The sequence below is a fragment of the Somniosus microcephalus genome, chromosome 17 (assembly GCF_052327205.1).
Source record: "Somniosus microcephalus isolate GS21.2 chromosome 17, FLI_Smic_1.0, whole genome shotgun sequence".
Classification (NCBI taxonomy): domain Eukaryota; kingdom Metazoa; phylum Chordata; class Chondrichthyes; order Squaliformes; family Somniosidae; genus Somniosus; species Somniosus microcephalus.
In genome coordinates this window covers 20,169,509-20,184,265 of record NC_141003.1, presented here as the reverse complement: position 1 = coordinate 20,184,265, position 14,757 = coordinate 20,169,509, and the positions used below count along the sequence as shown (strand labels likewise).

Sequence of the window (14,757 nt, the reverse complement as noted above, 5' to 3'; positions counted from 1 at the left end):
TTGCACCCATTTTACATCTGAAAACAACATTTCCAGTGGAAACAAAATGCACAAGATTTCTCTCACATGACCTTTCACCACCCCCGCCCCCATCATTTGTTGCTGTTCCATGGCCCTTTCCAACTAACACTGATACTTAAATCAATGAAGTGCCCTAATTCCTACACCAGGCTTCCCTCGCTGACCATTTATGGCACTGTGCACTGTAAATGTGAAAGCCCAACTGGTTTACTATTGTCCTTCAGGGAGGGAAACCTGCCCCGTCTGGCCTATATGAGACTTCAGTCCCACACCAACGTGGTTGACTCTTAACTGCCCTGTGAAGTGGCCTAGCAAGCCACTCAGTTGGATCAAAAACTGTTTTTCAAGAAGGCGGCCCACCACCACCTTCTCAGGGCAACTAGGGATGGGCAATAAATACCGGCCTTGCCAGCGACGTCCACATCCCAAGAATGATTTTTTCTTAAACTCTATTCTGAATGCACACCCAATCCCTTCCCCATTCAGCAGAGAAACAGTTTGGCTTTCAGCTTGGCCTGCTCTTTCCTGTTCCTCTCTTGCCACCTCTCCTAGCTCCTCTTCATTTGTGAGTGGTGCATCACCTAATATTCCTTCTCCAACCTCACTACCTAGATTCCATGGGCTGCAAGGATCTGACGCTGGTGACGGGTGTCATTTTGACACAAGATGCAGTAATTGTTCTACTTTGTCTTCTATCTTTGTGTTGAGAAGAACCTATAGGAAAAGCGAGAAGAATTAAAATAGATCCCTGCAGTAGTCCCTGCAAAGACAAGTTTACAATACATAACAGCAATAACAACAACAACTTGCATTTACATATCAACTTTAATCTTGCGTATTGTGTGCAGTTTTGGTCGCCTTATCTGAGGAAGGATGTTCTTGCCATGGAAGGATTGCAGCGAAGATTCACTAGGCTGATGCCTGGGATGGCAGGAATGACGTATGAGGAGAGATTGGGTCGATTGGGCTTCTACTCACTGGAGTTTAGAAGAATGAGAGGGGATCTCATTGAAACTTATAAAATTCTAACAGGACTGGACAGACTAGATGCAGGAAGGATGTTCCCGATGGTCGGGGAGTCCAGAACCAGGGGTCACAGTCTAAGGATAAGGGGTACGCCATTTAGGACAGAGATGAGGAGGAATTTCTTCACCCAGAAAGTGGTGAACCTGTGGAATTCTCTACCACAGAAGGCAGTAGAGGCCAATTCATTAAATATATTCAAGAAGGAGTTAGATATATTTCTTAAGGCTAAAGGGATCAAGGGATATGGGGAGAAATCAGGGACAGGGTACTGAATATGGATGATCAGCCATGATCACATTGAATGGCGGAGCAGGCTCGAGGGGCCGAATGGCCTACTCCTGCTCCTATCTTCTATGTTTCTATGGGGTCGATTTACAGTGTGCCGTGAGGCAGGCTTTTAGGCGTGCGGGGGGCAAAAATCCCGAATTCGGGGGTCCCGACACCATCCCGCCCAAAACCCGCCTCCACGTAAGTTTCAAAGGAGGCAGGTACCCGCCCCGCACTGGGACCCGCCGACCCGAGGCGAGAAGGAATTAGTGCCAATTAACTGCCTGTTAACACGTAGTTAAGACTGTGACCCCTGGTTCTGGACTCCCCGACCATCGGGAGCATCCTTCCTGCATCTAGTATGTCCAGTCCTGTTAGAATTTTATAAGTTTCAATGAGATCCCGTCTCATTCTTCTAAACTCCAGCGAGTACAAGCCCAATCGACCCAAACCACGCCAGGTTAGAGCAGGCAGGCCGTCGGGTTGAAGGACTTGGAGGGGTCGAGATGTCAGTGTTCAGGTGAGTGATGGGTGCATGAGTGCAAAGGTAAGTGTGTTTGGTGTGTCTAAAGTGTGTAAAGAAGTTTAAATTACCTGTACTTACCTTAACAGCCTTTCTTCCTCGAGGTTTCGGGAGTCCATCACTCAGCCAGCACTGAAAGCAAAATGGCTGCGATCTGTCAAAAGTGACAGCCTTCAGCTTTTATTGCCGGTGAGAGTTCTAACTGAGTCTGTGTAGAAGGACTCAGGTTAGAAGTCGGACTGTCAGTGTTTGACAGCTTCAAACAGCTGTGAAACACTGATATCTCATCTGTCAAGACCTCTTGACAGATGAAATTTCAGTCTGTGATGTCATCTGTTGCCGGGTGGCCCTTAATTGGCCTGCTGAGCCCGCTGGGCGGGCTCAACAAGGTCAATCAAGGGAAAATCGCGTGGATTGGCTGGACGTCGATGTAGGCGGGACTACAACCCGAAAGTTGTAGTCCCGCCTCCGTCCCGACTGCTGAATGAAATTCGACCCCTTTGTTTCTAAATGTAAAGTACTCTCAAAGTGTTTCACCATTAGGCATAAGGATGCTGAGCCAGGTAGGAGGAGGCAAAGCCATTAGTTTTGTGAATGTTTTTAAAGAAGGATAGAGAGGTGAAGAGGCAGTAAGCTTTAGGAAGTGAATTCCACCATTGGTGGGAAAAAGGGATCTAAACCTCCGAACAAAAAAATTACTCCTTGGAGCATAGCATCTAAAATAACACAGCTTTCACTTGAAAATGCAAATTATCAAAATGGGGCGTGCAACTTTAAGAGAAGTTGGCACCACTTTGGAAGCACATATGTGCAAGCGCTGGTTCAGTGGTAGTGCTTTCGTCACTGAGTCAGACGTTTGTGGGTTTAAGCCCCATCCAGAGACTTCAATACATAATCTAGGCTGACGTTTCAGTGCAGAACTCGGGGAGTGCTGCACTGTCGCAGGTGCCATCTTTTGGATGAGATGTTAAATCGAGGCCCCGTCTGCTCTCTCAGGAGAACGTAAAAGATCTCACGGCACTATTCGAAGAAGAGCGTTCTCCTGGTATCCTGGCCAATATTTATCCCTCAACCAACAGCACTAAATCGGATTATCTGGTCCTGTATCTCATTGTTGTCTGTGGGACCTTGCTGTGCGTACATTGGATGCCATTCCTTCCATAGATTATGTACTTTGTAGCTTTCTGTGGATCTATCCTGGGTATTTAATCTCACAAGGACAAGTTCTGCGTAAATACTTCTGTGATGTGTGGGGAGTGAAAAGAAAGGTCAATGTATGATGACTCTTAAAACTTGCTTGAGTCGGCTGGCTGTTGCCTTTGCAGTGGCGAAAATATTAACCTTTCACCTCTGGGGCCTGTGTCTGATATCTAGTAGAAAAAACTCAGAATCATTTGGAAGTTATTGAAAAATAACTTGGCCGGAATTTTCCCATGGCTGTGCGTGTGGGGTTGGAGGTGGGCCAGGAGCAAAAGTTGAAAAAAAGCGAGTGCGTCGGGACCCCGCCATCATACCGCCTCCTCGCGCCTTTTACTCAGGCGCGTTTGCCAGCGGGGCCGCAACCGAAACGGCAGAGGCAGCTGAGCTAATTTAGATCCTTATTAGGAAGTTGACAGACCTTTAATCATCTTTTTAATCCTACCTTTCCAATTTCACTGCATGGGCACAGGAATCACGCAGCTCGGGAACCACGTCTGTGAACCTGAAGCGGAAGTTCAGTGGCCACTGGTGGAACTCATTACTGCACAGCATGGAAAGCACAATAAATACTACCACCTGATACCTGATAACTTTACTAAGGCAGATGCTGTTGCTGAGTGCATTGTCAGCACAGATTTCGCTTTCTCGAGGTCGCAAGTGTTTCCAGCAAATTCTGGAACCACTGTCACCTCATTGGTGTAACCTATCACACCATTGACAGATTGGTCCTCTGATGTCTACTTGACCTGTCATCTATTACCTCAGCATGGGTGCCATTTATACTGTCTCACCTTGGTCCTGACAATCTGACCATGATGAGCCCCAACACCAGCAGCACCAGGCACACCAGCAGCACCAACAACAACACCATCAACCTTCTCCTCAACACCCTCATGCTGCACAGGACAGAGGGTATCAGCGCAGGGCTGCCCGGTGCCAGAGGCAATACCCCCAACACAGGGTTTACAGGCAGAGGGTGAGCTTCCTCAACATGACGGAGCAGCAGGAGGCTCAGGCTATCGTGCCAGGTTGTCGCAGACATTTGCAGCTTGCTGGAACAAGACCTACAGCCCAGAGGACCTGGTGGGCACGTCTTACCATTGGCTGTCAAAGTCACCAGCACCCTCAACTTCTTTGCCTCAGGCTCCTTCCAGGGATCTGCAGCAGTCATTTGCAGCATCTCACAGTTGGCCGCCCACAGATGCATCACACACGTCACAGATGCCCTGTTTGACAAGTCAGCCAATTATATCAACTTTGCCACTGATGACACCAGTGTTACTGAGCGGGCGCTCGGCTTTGCCGCTCTGGCTGCCTTCCCATGGGTGTAGAGCATCATCGACTGCACACATGTGGCCATCAGGGCACCCCATCATCACCCAGGAGTCTGTGTCAACCGCAAGGGTTTCCATTCCCTCAATGGGCAGCTCATCTGCAACCATAGGAAGATCATCATGCATGTGTGCACCAGATTCCCTGGCAGCTGCCATGACTCTTTCATCCTGCGCCAGCCCATCCTCTCTCAGCTCTTCGCTCCTCCAAATACACTTTCCGGCTGACTCCTTGGAGACAAGGGCTATCCACTGAAGACGTGGCTCATGACACCCTTGAGGAGGCCAAGTACTGAGGCCGGGGAGAGATATAATGAAAGCCACATTTCCACCAGATGTGCCATAGAGCAAACAATATACATACTGAAAATGCGCTTCAGATGCCTTGACAGATCTGGAGGAGCCCTTCAGTGGGCACCAGCCAGGGTCTCCAGAATCGTCGTGGTCTGCTGCGCCCTGCACAACATAGCACAGCAGCGAGGATTAGCGCTGCATGAGGAGCAAGGCACTGAGCGCATAGCCTCTTCAGAGGGGGAGGAGGAGCATCAGTTGGAAGACAAGGAAGAGAAGCAGGAGGTACCTGCGGTCCACATCACACCAGCACCTGAGCACATTGCTGCCCGGGAGGCCAGGGATGGGCTCATCATGGCCAGGTTTGCTTAACTTCAGGCATTACACCCATATGGCTGCCACATGCTGTGCCAGATTCCCACCACCCCACAGCAACACCATAAAACATCCCTACAATGACCAATCCATTCATTTCACACTGACCACCATTGCAGGAGGTAACTTTATTGCTCACCATTCACTCCAACTCACTAAGCCACTTCCAACATTGCAGACAAAATTGGCCATGAACGGAAAGTAAAGAAAATAAGACTTTTATATGTGACATCAGAGTAACGGAAGCTTAACACAAATAGTTATTAAAACACCCAAGTGCTTACCCTTGTGCATCTACTTCTGTGTCATCTTTCCCTTATGCATCCTTCTATGAGGTGCAACCCCTGTAGTTTCAACAGAGGTAGTTGCAGGCTGCTCACTTCCTTGCTGCAACTGCATAGACATTTTTTGGCGGACGTTCTCTGGGTCTTTGAGCCTGTGATGGCCCTGCCAAAGTCTGCTCCTCCTGCGTCTGTGCAGGAGCAGACTCGGCCATTGCAATCTCAGAATACATGTGGGGCTCTGACTGAGGGGGATGCAATGGGGGAGAAGTGGGAGCGCTTTGAATGAGCCCCCACTTCCATGTCCCCTCTCACCATCATTCCCCTCATGGGCCACCCGCACTTTCCTGCTAGCAAGAGCTGGAGCGCACCTTGCTGCGCAGCAGCGGGGCCATGAGGACCCAAGTCTACATTGACATCCCTCCTAGACAGGAGGACTCTGAGCCTCAGCCATCTATTCTCCATGGATAGCATGTGCTCCTGTGAGTGGCGCATTAGCTGCTCCATGCAGGTGGCCATCCTATCCATAGAAGTGCCTACAGTCACCATCGCCTGCGACACGGTGGTGCTCATGTTGTTGATGATGGACTTCTCCATTCTCTGCACATTTGCAGACATCGTGGTCGCAAAACCTGTCAGAGCCTCCTGCACTTCTTGCTGCACCTCCAGGATCGCCCTCTTTCAGGATGGCCCCTGAGGCTCAGCGTCTGCATGCAGCTGAGCAAAGCTGGGAGTGTCCTGCGCCCTCTGGCGAGGAGTCTCCACTGCTGTCCCTGTCTCCGCCATCTCCTCTTGCTCACTTGTGACTTGCGAGACACCAGGTGACAACATTACTCTATCTCGCGTGGGACCCACCGAGGTGATACATATCTGCGCTGGTGCTGGGTGCGCTTCTGTCTACTGATGGTGTACTCTCAGAGGCTGGAGGCTCCCCTGAGGAGTCATCTTCCTCTTCCTCTTGGACAGTCGGGGGGGGGGGGGGCGGCTCTTAATGCACCTGTGGGAGAGTAAAGAGTTGAGTTAGAAATGTTAATCAAGAATGGGTAACAATACCATTAAGCACATGATGAACATTCACAAGCTGCTGACATCAGTCCCCATATGAGTGACTGCTGTATGCCATGAGGCTGTATGAGATGTAATTCTGTCACCAGGTTGCTGAGATGTCCCCCTCTCTCCGTCTCCCACCGCCAGCTGCTCGGCAACTCCTAACACTTCCAAGGCAACCTCCTCTGCTGCAGTTAAAGTCTCCAATGATGGAGGGCCACCTGCGGTCCTCTCCCTCTCCCTCTTATTGTGGGCTCTCTTCTCCTGCAAGGAGGGAAAGAAGAGAAATTTGAGTGAGAGTGATGGAATGATTGTACGGAATGGATGGGCTACATCTTTAGATTCTGCGGTTTATATTTTCTTGGGTCTCTGTGGTGTAGTGGGGACAGTTGGTAAATAAGCGCCCTAGAGTATATCTTTAACTGGTGGTATTGAATTAATTTAAATTAATTAAAGGGGTAAGTCATGCCAGGAGAGCCCAGCCCCGTGTTATGCTCCTCTTGCTCTATGTGGGAATTCAGGGACGCTGCCAGTGTCCCTGATGACCACGTGTGCCAGAAATGCATCCAGCTGCAGCTACTAACGGGCCGTATTGAGGCGCTGGAGCTGCGGATGGATGGGTTGTGGAACATTCACGATGCTGAGAGGGTCGTGGATTACACGTTTGATGAGTTGGTCATGCCGCAGGGTAGGGCTGCACAGGCAGGAGGGAAATGGGTGACCACCAGGCGGAGCAGTAGAAGCAGGCAGGTAGTGCAGGAGACCCCTGTGGCCGTCCCCCTTTCAAACAGGTATACCAATTTGGATACTGTTGAGGGGGATGACTCACCAGAGGAAGGCAGCAGCAGCCAACTTCCTGGCACCGGGGGTGTTGCTGCTGCTCAGGAAGGGAGGAAAAAGAGTGGGAGAGCAATAGTGGTTGGGGATTCTATCATAAGTGGAACAGATAGATGGTTCTGTGGCCGTAGACGTGACTCCAGGATGGTTTGTTGCCTCCCTGGTGCCAGGGTCAAGGATGTCACTGAATGGCTGCAGGGCATTCTGAAGGGGGAGGGGGAACAGGCAGAGGTCATGGTTCACATTGGGACCAACGACATAGGTAGGAAGAGGGATGAGGTCCTGCAACAAGAATTTAGGGAGCTAGGTAGCAGATTAAAGAGCAGGACCTCAAAGGCTGTAATCTCTGGATTACTCCCGGTGCCACGTGCTAGTGAGTATAGGAATAGGAGGATAGAACAGATGAATGCGTGGCTAAAGAGTTGGTGCAGGAGGGAGGGCTTTAGTTTCCTGGATCACTGGGCCTGCTTCTGGGAAAGGTGGGACTTGTACAAGTCGGACGGGTTGCACCTGAACCAGAGGGGGACAAAAATCCTTGCGGGGAGGTTTGCTGGCACTGTTCGGGGGGGTTTAAACTAAAATGGCAGGGGGTTGGAAACCTGAGCAGGGAGACAGAGGAAAGGAAAACAGGGATAAAAGCAAAAGATAGGAAGGAGAAAAACAAATGTGGCAGTCAGAGAAATCAACGGTTTAAATCAAACGTGGCCACAGTAAATAATAATTCTAATAGGTCTAAGAGCGTTAAAAAAACAAGCCTGAAGGCTTTGTGTCTTAATGCGAGGAGCATTTGTAATAAGGTGGATGAATTGGCTGCGCAAATAGAGGTAAACGAATACGATTTGGTTGGGATTACAGAAACGTGGCTCAAGGATGGCCAAGACTGGGAACTCAACATCCAGGGGAATTCGATATTCAGGAAAGATAGGCAAAAAGGAAAGGGAGCTGGGGTAGCATTACTGGTTAAAGAAGGGATTAATACAATTGTAATGAAGGATATTAGCTCTGATGATGTGGAATCTGTATGGGTAGAATTGAGAAATACTAAGGGGAAAAAAACATTAGTGGGAGTGGTATATAGACCTCCAAACAGTAAGGTGGAGGTTGGGGATGGCATTAAAAGGGAAATTAAAGAAGCGTGCAATAAGGGCACAGCAGTCATCATGGGTGACTTTAACATAAGAACATAAGAACATAAGAAATAGGAGCAGGAGTAGGCCAATCGGCCCCTCGAGCCTGCTCCGCTATTCAATAAGATCATGGCTGATCTGATCCTAACTGCCAATCCACTATCACAGAACCATCTCCTGCATCTAACAGAATTAGACACACGAAATAGGAGCAGGATCAGGCTACACGGCCCCTGGGCCCGCTCCGCTACCCACAGGGCCATGACCGATCCGAACCTAGTCTCATGTCCAAATTCCTGCCCGCTCCCCGTAACCCTTAGTTCCCTTTACTTCTAGGAAACTGTCTATTTCTGTTTTAAATTTATGTAATGATGTAGCTTCTACAGTTTTTTGGGGCAGCATATTCCATGGACCTACCACCCTCTGAGTGAAGTAGTTTCTCCTCATCTCAGTTTTGAAAGAGCAGCCCCTTATTCTAAGACTATGCCCCCTAGTTCTAGTTTCACCCATCATCGGGAACATCTTCCCTGCATCCACCCGATCCAACCCCTTCACAATCTTATATATCTTATAACATACATATAGATTGGGCCAACCAAATTAGTAACAATACTGTGGAGGAGGAATTCCTGGAGTGTTTACGGGATGGTTTCCTGGACCAATATGTCGAGGAACCAACCAGAGATCAGGCCATCTTAGACTGGGTATTATGCAATGAGAAAGGATTAATTAGCAATCTTGTTGTACGAGGCCCCTTGGGTCGGAGCGATCATAATATGATCGAATTCTTCATTAAGATGGAGAATGAAGTAGTTGACTCAGAGGCAAGGGTCCTCAATTTAAATAAAGGAAACTACGATGGTCTGAGGAGTGAGTTGGGTAGGATTGAGTGGGGAATGGCGCTCAAAGGGTTGACGGTGGATAGGCAATGGCAAACATTCAAAGACTGAATGGATGAGCTACAGAATTTGTTCATCCCAGTTTGGCATAAAAATAAAACAAAAAAGGTGACTCAACCGTGGCTAACAAAGGAAATTAGGGATAGCATAAGATCCAAGGAGAGGACATATAAATTGGCTAGAAAAAGCAATAATCCTGAGGATTGGGAGCAGTTTAGGAGTCAACAAAGGAGGACAAAGGGATTAATTAAGAAAGGGAAAATAGAATATGAGAGTAAGCTAGCAGTGAACATAAAAACTGACTGTAAAAGCTTTTATAGATATGTGAAGAGAAAAAGATTAGTGAAGTCAAGCGTAGGTCCCTTACAGTCAGAATCGGGGGAATTTATAATGGGAAACAAGGAAATGGCAGACCAACTAAATGCATACTTTGGTTCTGTCTTCACAAAGGAGGACACAAATAACCTCCCAGAGATGCCGGGGAACATAGGGTCTGATGATAGCGAGGAACTGAAAGAAATCAGTATTTGTAGGAAAATGGTGTTAAGAAAATTGATGGGACTGAAGGCCGATAAATCCCCAGGGCCTGATGGTCTACATCCCAGGGTACTTAAGGAAGTGGCCCTAGAGATAGTAGATGCACTACTGATCATCTTCCAGAACTTGATAGACTCTGGAACGGTACCCATGGATTGGAGGGTAGCTAATGTTACCCCACTATTCAAAAAAGGTGGTAGAGAAAAAGCGGTAGTGGGGAAAATGCTAGAGTCTATTATAAAAGATGTAATAGCAGAGCACTTGGAAAGCAGTGACAGGATCGGACAAAGTCAACATGGATTTACAAAAGGTAAATCATGCTTGACTAATCTACTGGAATTTTTTGAGGATGTAACTGGTAAAATAGATAAGGGAGAACCAGTGGATGTGGTGTATTTGGACTTTCAGAAGGCTCTCGATAAGGTCCCACACAAGAGATTAGCGTGCAAAATTAAGGCACATGGGATTGGGGGCAAGGTATTGACTTGGATAGAGAACTGGTTGGCGGACAGAAAGCAAAGAGTTGGAATAAACAGGTCGTTTTCCGAGTGGCAGGCAGTGACTAGTGGGGTACCGCAAGGATCGGTCCTAGGACCCCAGCTGTTCACAATATATATTAATGATCTGGACGAGGGAATTGGATGTAATATCTCCAAATTTGCAGACGACACAAAGCTGGGCGGGAGGGTACGCTGCGAGGAGGATGTCGGGAAACTCCAGTACAATTTGGACAGGTTGGGTGATTGGGCAGAAACATGGCAAATGCACTATAATGTGGATAAATGTGAGGTTATCCACTTTGGTGGCAAAAACAGGAAGGCAGATTATTATTTGAATGGCAATAGATTGGGAGAAGGGGAAGTGCAAAGAGACCTGGGTGTCGCTGAAGGTAAGCATGCAGGTGCAGCAGGTGGTTAAGAAGGCAAATGGTATGTTGGCCTTCGTAGCAAGAGGGTTCGAGTACAGGAACAAGGATGTCTTGCTACAGTTGTACAGGGCCTTGGTGAGACCGCACCTTGAGTATTGTGTGCAGTTTTGGTCACCATACCTGAGGAAGGACGTTCTTGCCATGGAGGGAGTGCAGCGAAGATTCACCAGGCTGATACCTGGGATGGCAGGAATGACGTATGAGGAGAGATTGTGTCGATTGGGCTTCTACTCACTGGAGTTTAGAAGATTGAGAGGGGATCTCATCGAAACCTATAAAATTCTGTCAGGTCTGGACAGACTAGATGCAGGAAGGATGTTTCTGATGGCTAGGGAGTCCAGAACCAGGGGTCATAGTCTAAGGATAAGGGGTAAGCCATTTAGGACTGAAATGAGGAGGAATTTCTTCACCCAGAGAGTGGTGAACCTGTGGAATTCTCTGCCACAGAGGGCAGTGGAGGCCAGTTCATTAAATATATTCAAGAAAGAGTTGGATATGTTTCTTGAGGCTGAAGGGATCAAGGGATATGGGGAAAAGGCGGGGACAGGGTACTGAGTTTGGATGATCAGCCATGATCACATTGAATGGCGGAGCAGGCTCGAAGGGCCAAATGGCCTACTCCTACTCCTATCTTCTATGTTTCTATGTGACTATGATGAAGTGAAGTTCCAATGCCAAGTGGCCTCCTTGTGTTAGTAGTTGGTATGATTGTATCAGGATGAGGATCAGTGTGAGGGGCAGTTAGTCAGATGAGAGGGAGGGATGGGTGGAGGTGCCAGGTATGTTGGTGTGAGTAAGGATGTGCAGGAGTAGGCAGAGTGATGGGAATGTGATGAGAGGCGCAGCAGGATGAGGTTGAGTGTGGCTTTGCACTCAACTTTCCTGATCTAATGAGATAATTGAAATGTTTCCGGCACTGCACCCAGGTCCTCCTGACAACATCTCTGCTGTTGACCTCCTCTGCTATTTGGAGCCAGGCTTGTTTTGTCTCCTGGGGAGGTCTCTTCCACCCATCAGAAGGGAAGAGGACCTCCCTGCGGGCTCTCACTCCCTCCACAATCATATGGAGGGAGTCATCTGATAACCTGGGTGCAGCCCTCTGCCTCTGTGCAGTCATGTTTCCAAGGCTTAGCACCACTCAAGTGCTCCAATACAGTGCCTGCACACTCCGAGATAAACCTTCAAATGAAATGTGGCCAAAGCTGCTTTAAATATCCCGGCTGGAAATGAGTCATTGATGATGTCATCAGACCCGCACCATTTAATAGGGCCAGGAAATGCACAGGCCTGCCTTAATAGGTGCCATTAAGGGAAAGTCACTCTGAGGAGCGGCATGAAATGGGGAACGGAGTCACGACCCGCCATGCCAACCGCCCGCAGCCAACCCGGCCAGGTAAACGAAATTCCAGCCTTCGTGTTTTTATTTATTTAATTCCTAATCGTAAGGCAAATTTCTACTGAAACTGAATCATGTGGAGTATAAACACTAGCATGGACCAGTTGGGCTGAATGGTCTGTTTCAGTGCTGTACATTCAATGTACGATATGCTAGCAATGTAACATTTTCGACGTGCTAACACAAGTATTGTATTTCTATATAATCGTTTTTGGGTTCCTCACAAAAGCATGGATAATTGGCCCTGAAATCCTGTGGCGCTTTCGCCACCCACCCCCCAACCCTGTCTCCTCCTGTAGTCCCTGTGGATTCCCCAGAAAAGGGTTGGAGTCCCAGCCTAACGGGTTAACGTAATGTCTCCACCATGTTTAGAGTCCATGTTTGGACCAGGGCTGTAATGAGGTCTGGAGCCGAGTGGTCCTGGCAGAACCCAATTCAGAACTAGGGTTGAAGTTTGCATTGGTGATGTTAACTCGGCATTGCACGCCGATTGACGTCACCATGCCGCCATTTTCTTTCTACGGCGCCGCCAGTTACTGGCAGCACAAAGTGCGAGAGGAATATGGGAGCCGCCACGGGACCTGCCACCAGCTGCCATTTTATTGCCATTTCATGGCGCTACGGAGTGGCAGTAAGTACATGAATTTCTAGCCCCAAATTTTTCAAGGAGTAGTGTAAGGAAGCAAAACTGTGGGAAAGAAAGAATAATGATTGGTAAAATTCGGTACTAACATTGAGCATCTTTTCCCAGGAATTGTCAATGTTCCTCCCATGGCGATTGGGATTTTCTGCGGAGGGTTTGTGATGAAGAAGTTCAAGTTAAGTGTGATTGGGGCTGCTAAGTTGTGCATCGGGACTGCTGTTGCTGCATGGATGTTCCTCGTCTTATTTTTTGCACTGGGTTGCAAGAGAACCCCAGTGGCGGGTTTGACAGTCTCCTATGAAGGGTATGTATTGTTCCAGGAAAGACTTAAAACAACAGCAAGACAATCCCAGTGTGTGTGTGCGTGTACGCATGTGTGTGTGCATGTGTGTGTGTGTGCTGTCTGTGCCACTTGGCACGTCATGTGCATGTGTCTGTATTCAGTGTTCATCGTCCATCTACATCATCATTTATTTAAATTATTCAGTAACCATGCTGAAGGGCCCACCGAGGTCAAATAAAGTAGTAAGAATTCGTAGTAAGATGATCCAAAGCTTGCTTTAAGAAAAATAAGAAAAACTTGCATTTATATAGCGCCTTACATGACCTCAGGGTGTCCCAAAGTGCTTTACAGCCAATGAAGTACATCTGAAGTGTAGTCATTGTTGTAATGTAGGAAACGCGGCAGCCAATTGCATGCAGTAAGTTCCCACAAACATCAATAATCTGTTTCAGTGATGTTGGTTGAGGGATAAATGGTGGCCAGGACACCAAGGAGACGCCCCTGCTCTTCTTCAAAATAGTGCCACGGGATCTTTTACGCCACCTGAAAGGGCAAACGGGGCCTCGGTTTAACTCGGTGGCATAGTGGTTAGCACTGTTGCCTCACAGCGCCAGAGACCCGGGTTCGAATCCGGCCTCGGGCGACTGTCTGTGTGGAGTTTGCACATTCTCCCCGTGTTTGCGTGGGTTTTCTCCGGGAGCTCCGGTTTCCTCCCACAGTCCAAAGATGTGCGGGTTAGGTTGATTGGCTATGATAAATTGACCCTTAGTGTTAGGGGGATTAAATACGTGGGGTTACAAGGATAGGGTGGGATATGTGTTGGTGTAGGGGTTACGGGGATCGGGTGGGATATGTGTCGGTGCAGGCTCGATGGGCCGAAATGGTCTCTATCTGCACTGTGGGGTTTCTGTGATTCTGTGATCTCAGCCAAAAGACGGCACCTCCAACAGTGCAGCATTCGCACAGTACTGCACTGGAGTGTCAGCCTAGATTTTGTGCTCAAGTCTCTGGAATGGGACTTAAACCCACAACCATCAGACTCAGAGCCAAGAGTGCTACCGAATGGCCTCCTTCTGTGCCGTAAGTTTCTATACCACTGAGCCAAGGCTGACACAGAAGAAGGCTGTAGGTTGCAGGAGGAAGTAAGAATGGGAGAAGAAAAGTGTTTTGAAGAGCTGGGAAAGAATGAGGTAGAGTGCAAGACAGTGCAATGGGCTTGATGATAACACTGTGGGGATGCAGGGAAGAAGAAGAGTGTGTTGGGCAGTTGTTTGCAGCTTAGGAGAAACAAGGGAACATATTTACAGATGGATTGGCCAGAGTTAATAAAAAAAGGGTGAACAAGACAGGTTTGACAATCGGAGGAAGAGTGCGGTTGAAGGTTAAAGGTGAAAGAACGATTGCTTATAGGTCACAAGCTTCTTCTTGTATCCTGTACAGGAATACAATAGACATGCATGCATAGTGTGCTCAGATGAATAAGCAATATTGAAGTCATAGAGTCATAGTCATAGAGTTATACAGCACTGAAAGAGGCCCTTCGGCCCATCGTGTCCGCTCCGGCCATCAAGCCCTGTCTATTCAAATCCCATTTTCCAGCACTTGGTCCGTAGCCTTGTATGCTATGGCATTTCAAGTGCTCATCTAAATGCTTCTTGAATGTTGTGAAGGTTCCTGCCTCTACCACCCTTTCAGGCAGTGAGTTCCAGATTCCAACCACCCTCTGGGTGAAAAAGATTTTCCTC

The 14,757-nt window shown here is 48.2% G+C and overlaps 1 protein-coding gene across 2 annotated transcripts in view; it reads left to right on the top strand.

The window, feature by feature from the left end:
• Window positions 1-14,757, top strand: part of LOC147105559 (solute carrier organic anion transporter family member 1C1-like) — a 94,124-nt gene that overhangs the window by 32,139 nt on the left and 47,228 nt on the right. For both annotated transcript variants that reach the window (XR_015081517.1, XM_086010029.1), the window contains exon 9: window positions 12,838-13,033. Coding sequence is in view for 1 of the 2 variants with exons in the window: in XM_086010029.1 (XP_085866155.1) it covers window positions 12,838-13,033 (196 nt within the window). In the remaining variant the exon portion in view is untranslated. The remainder of the gene's footprint in view (window positions 1-12,837; window positions 13,034-14,757) is intronic.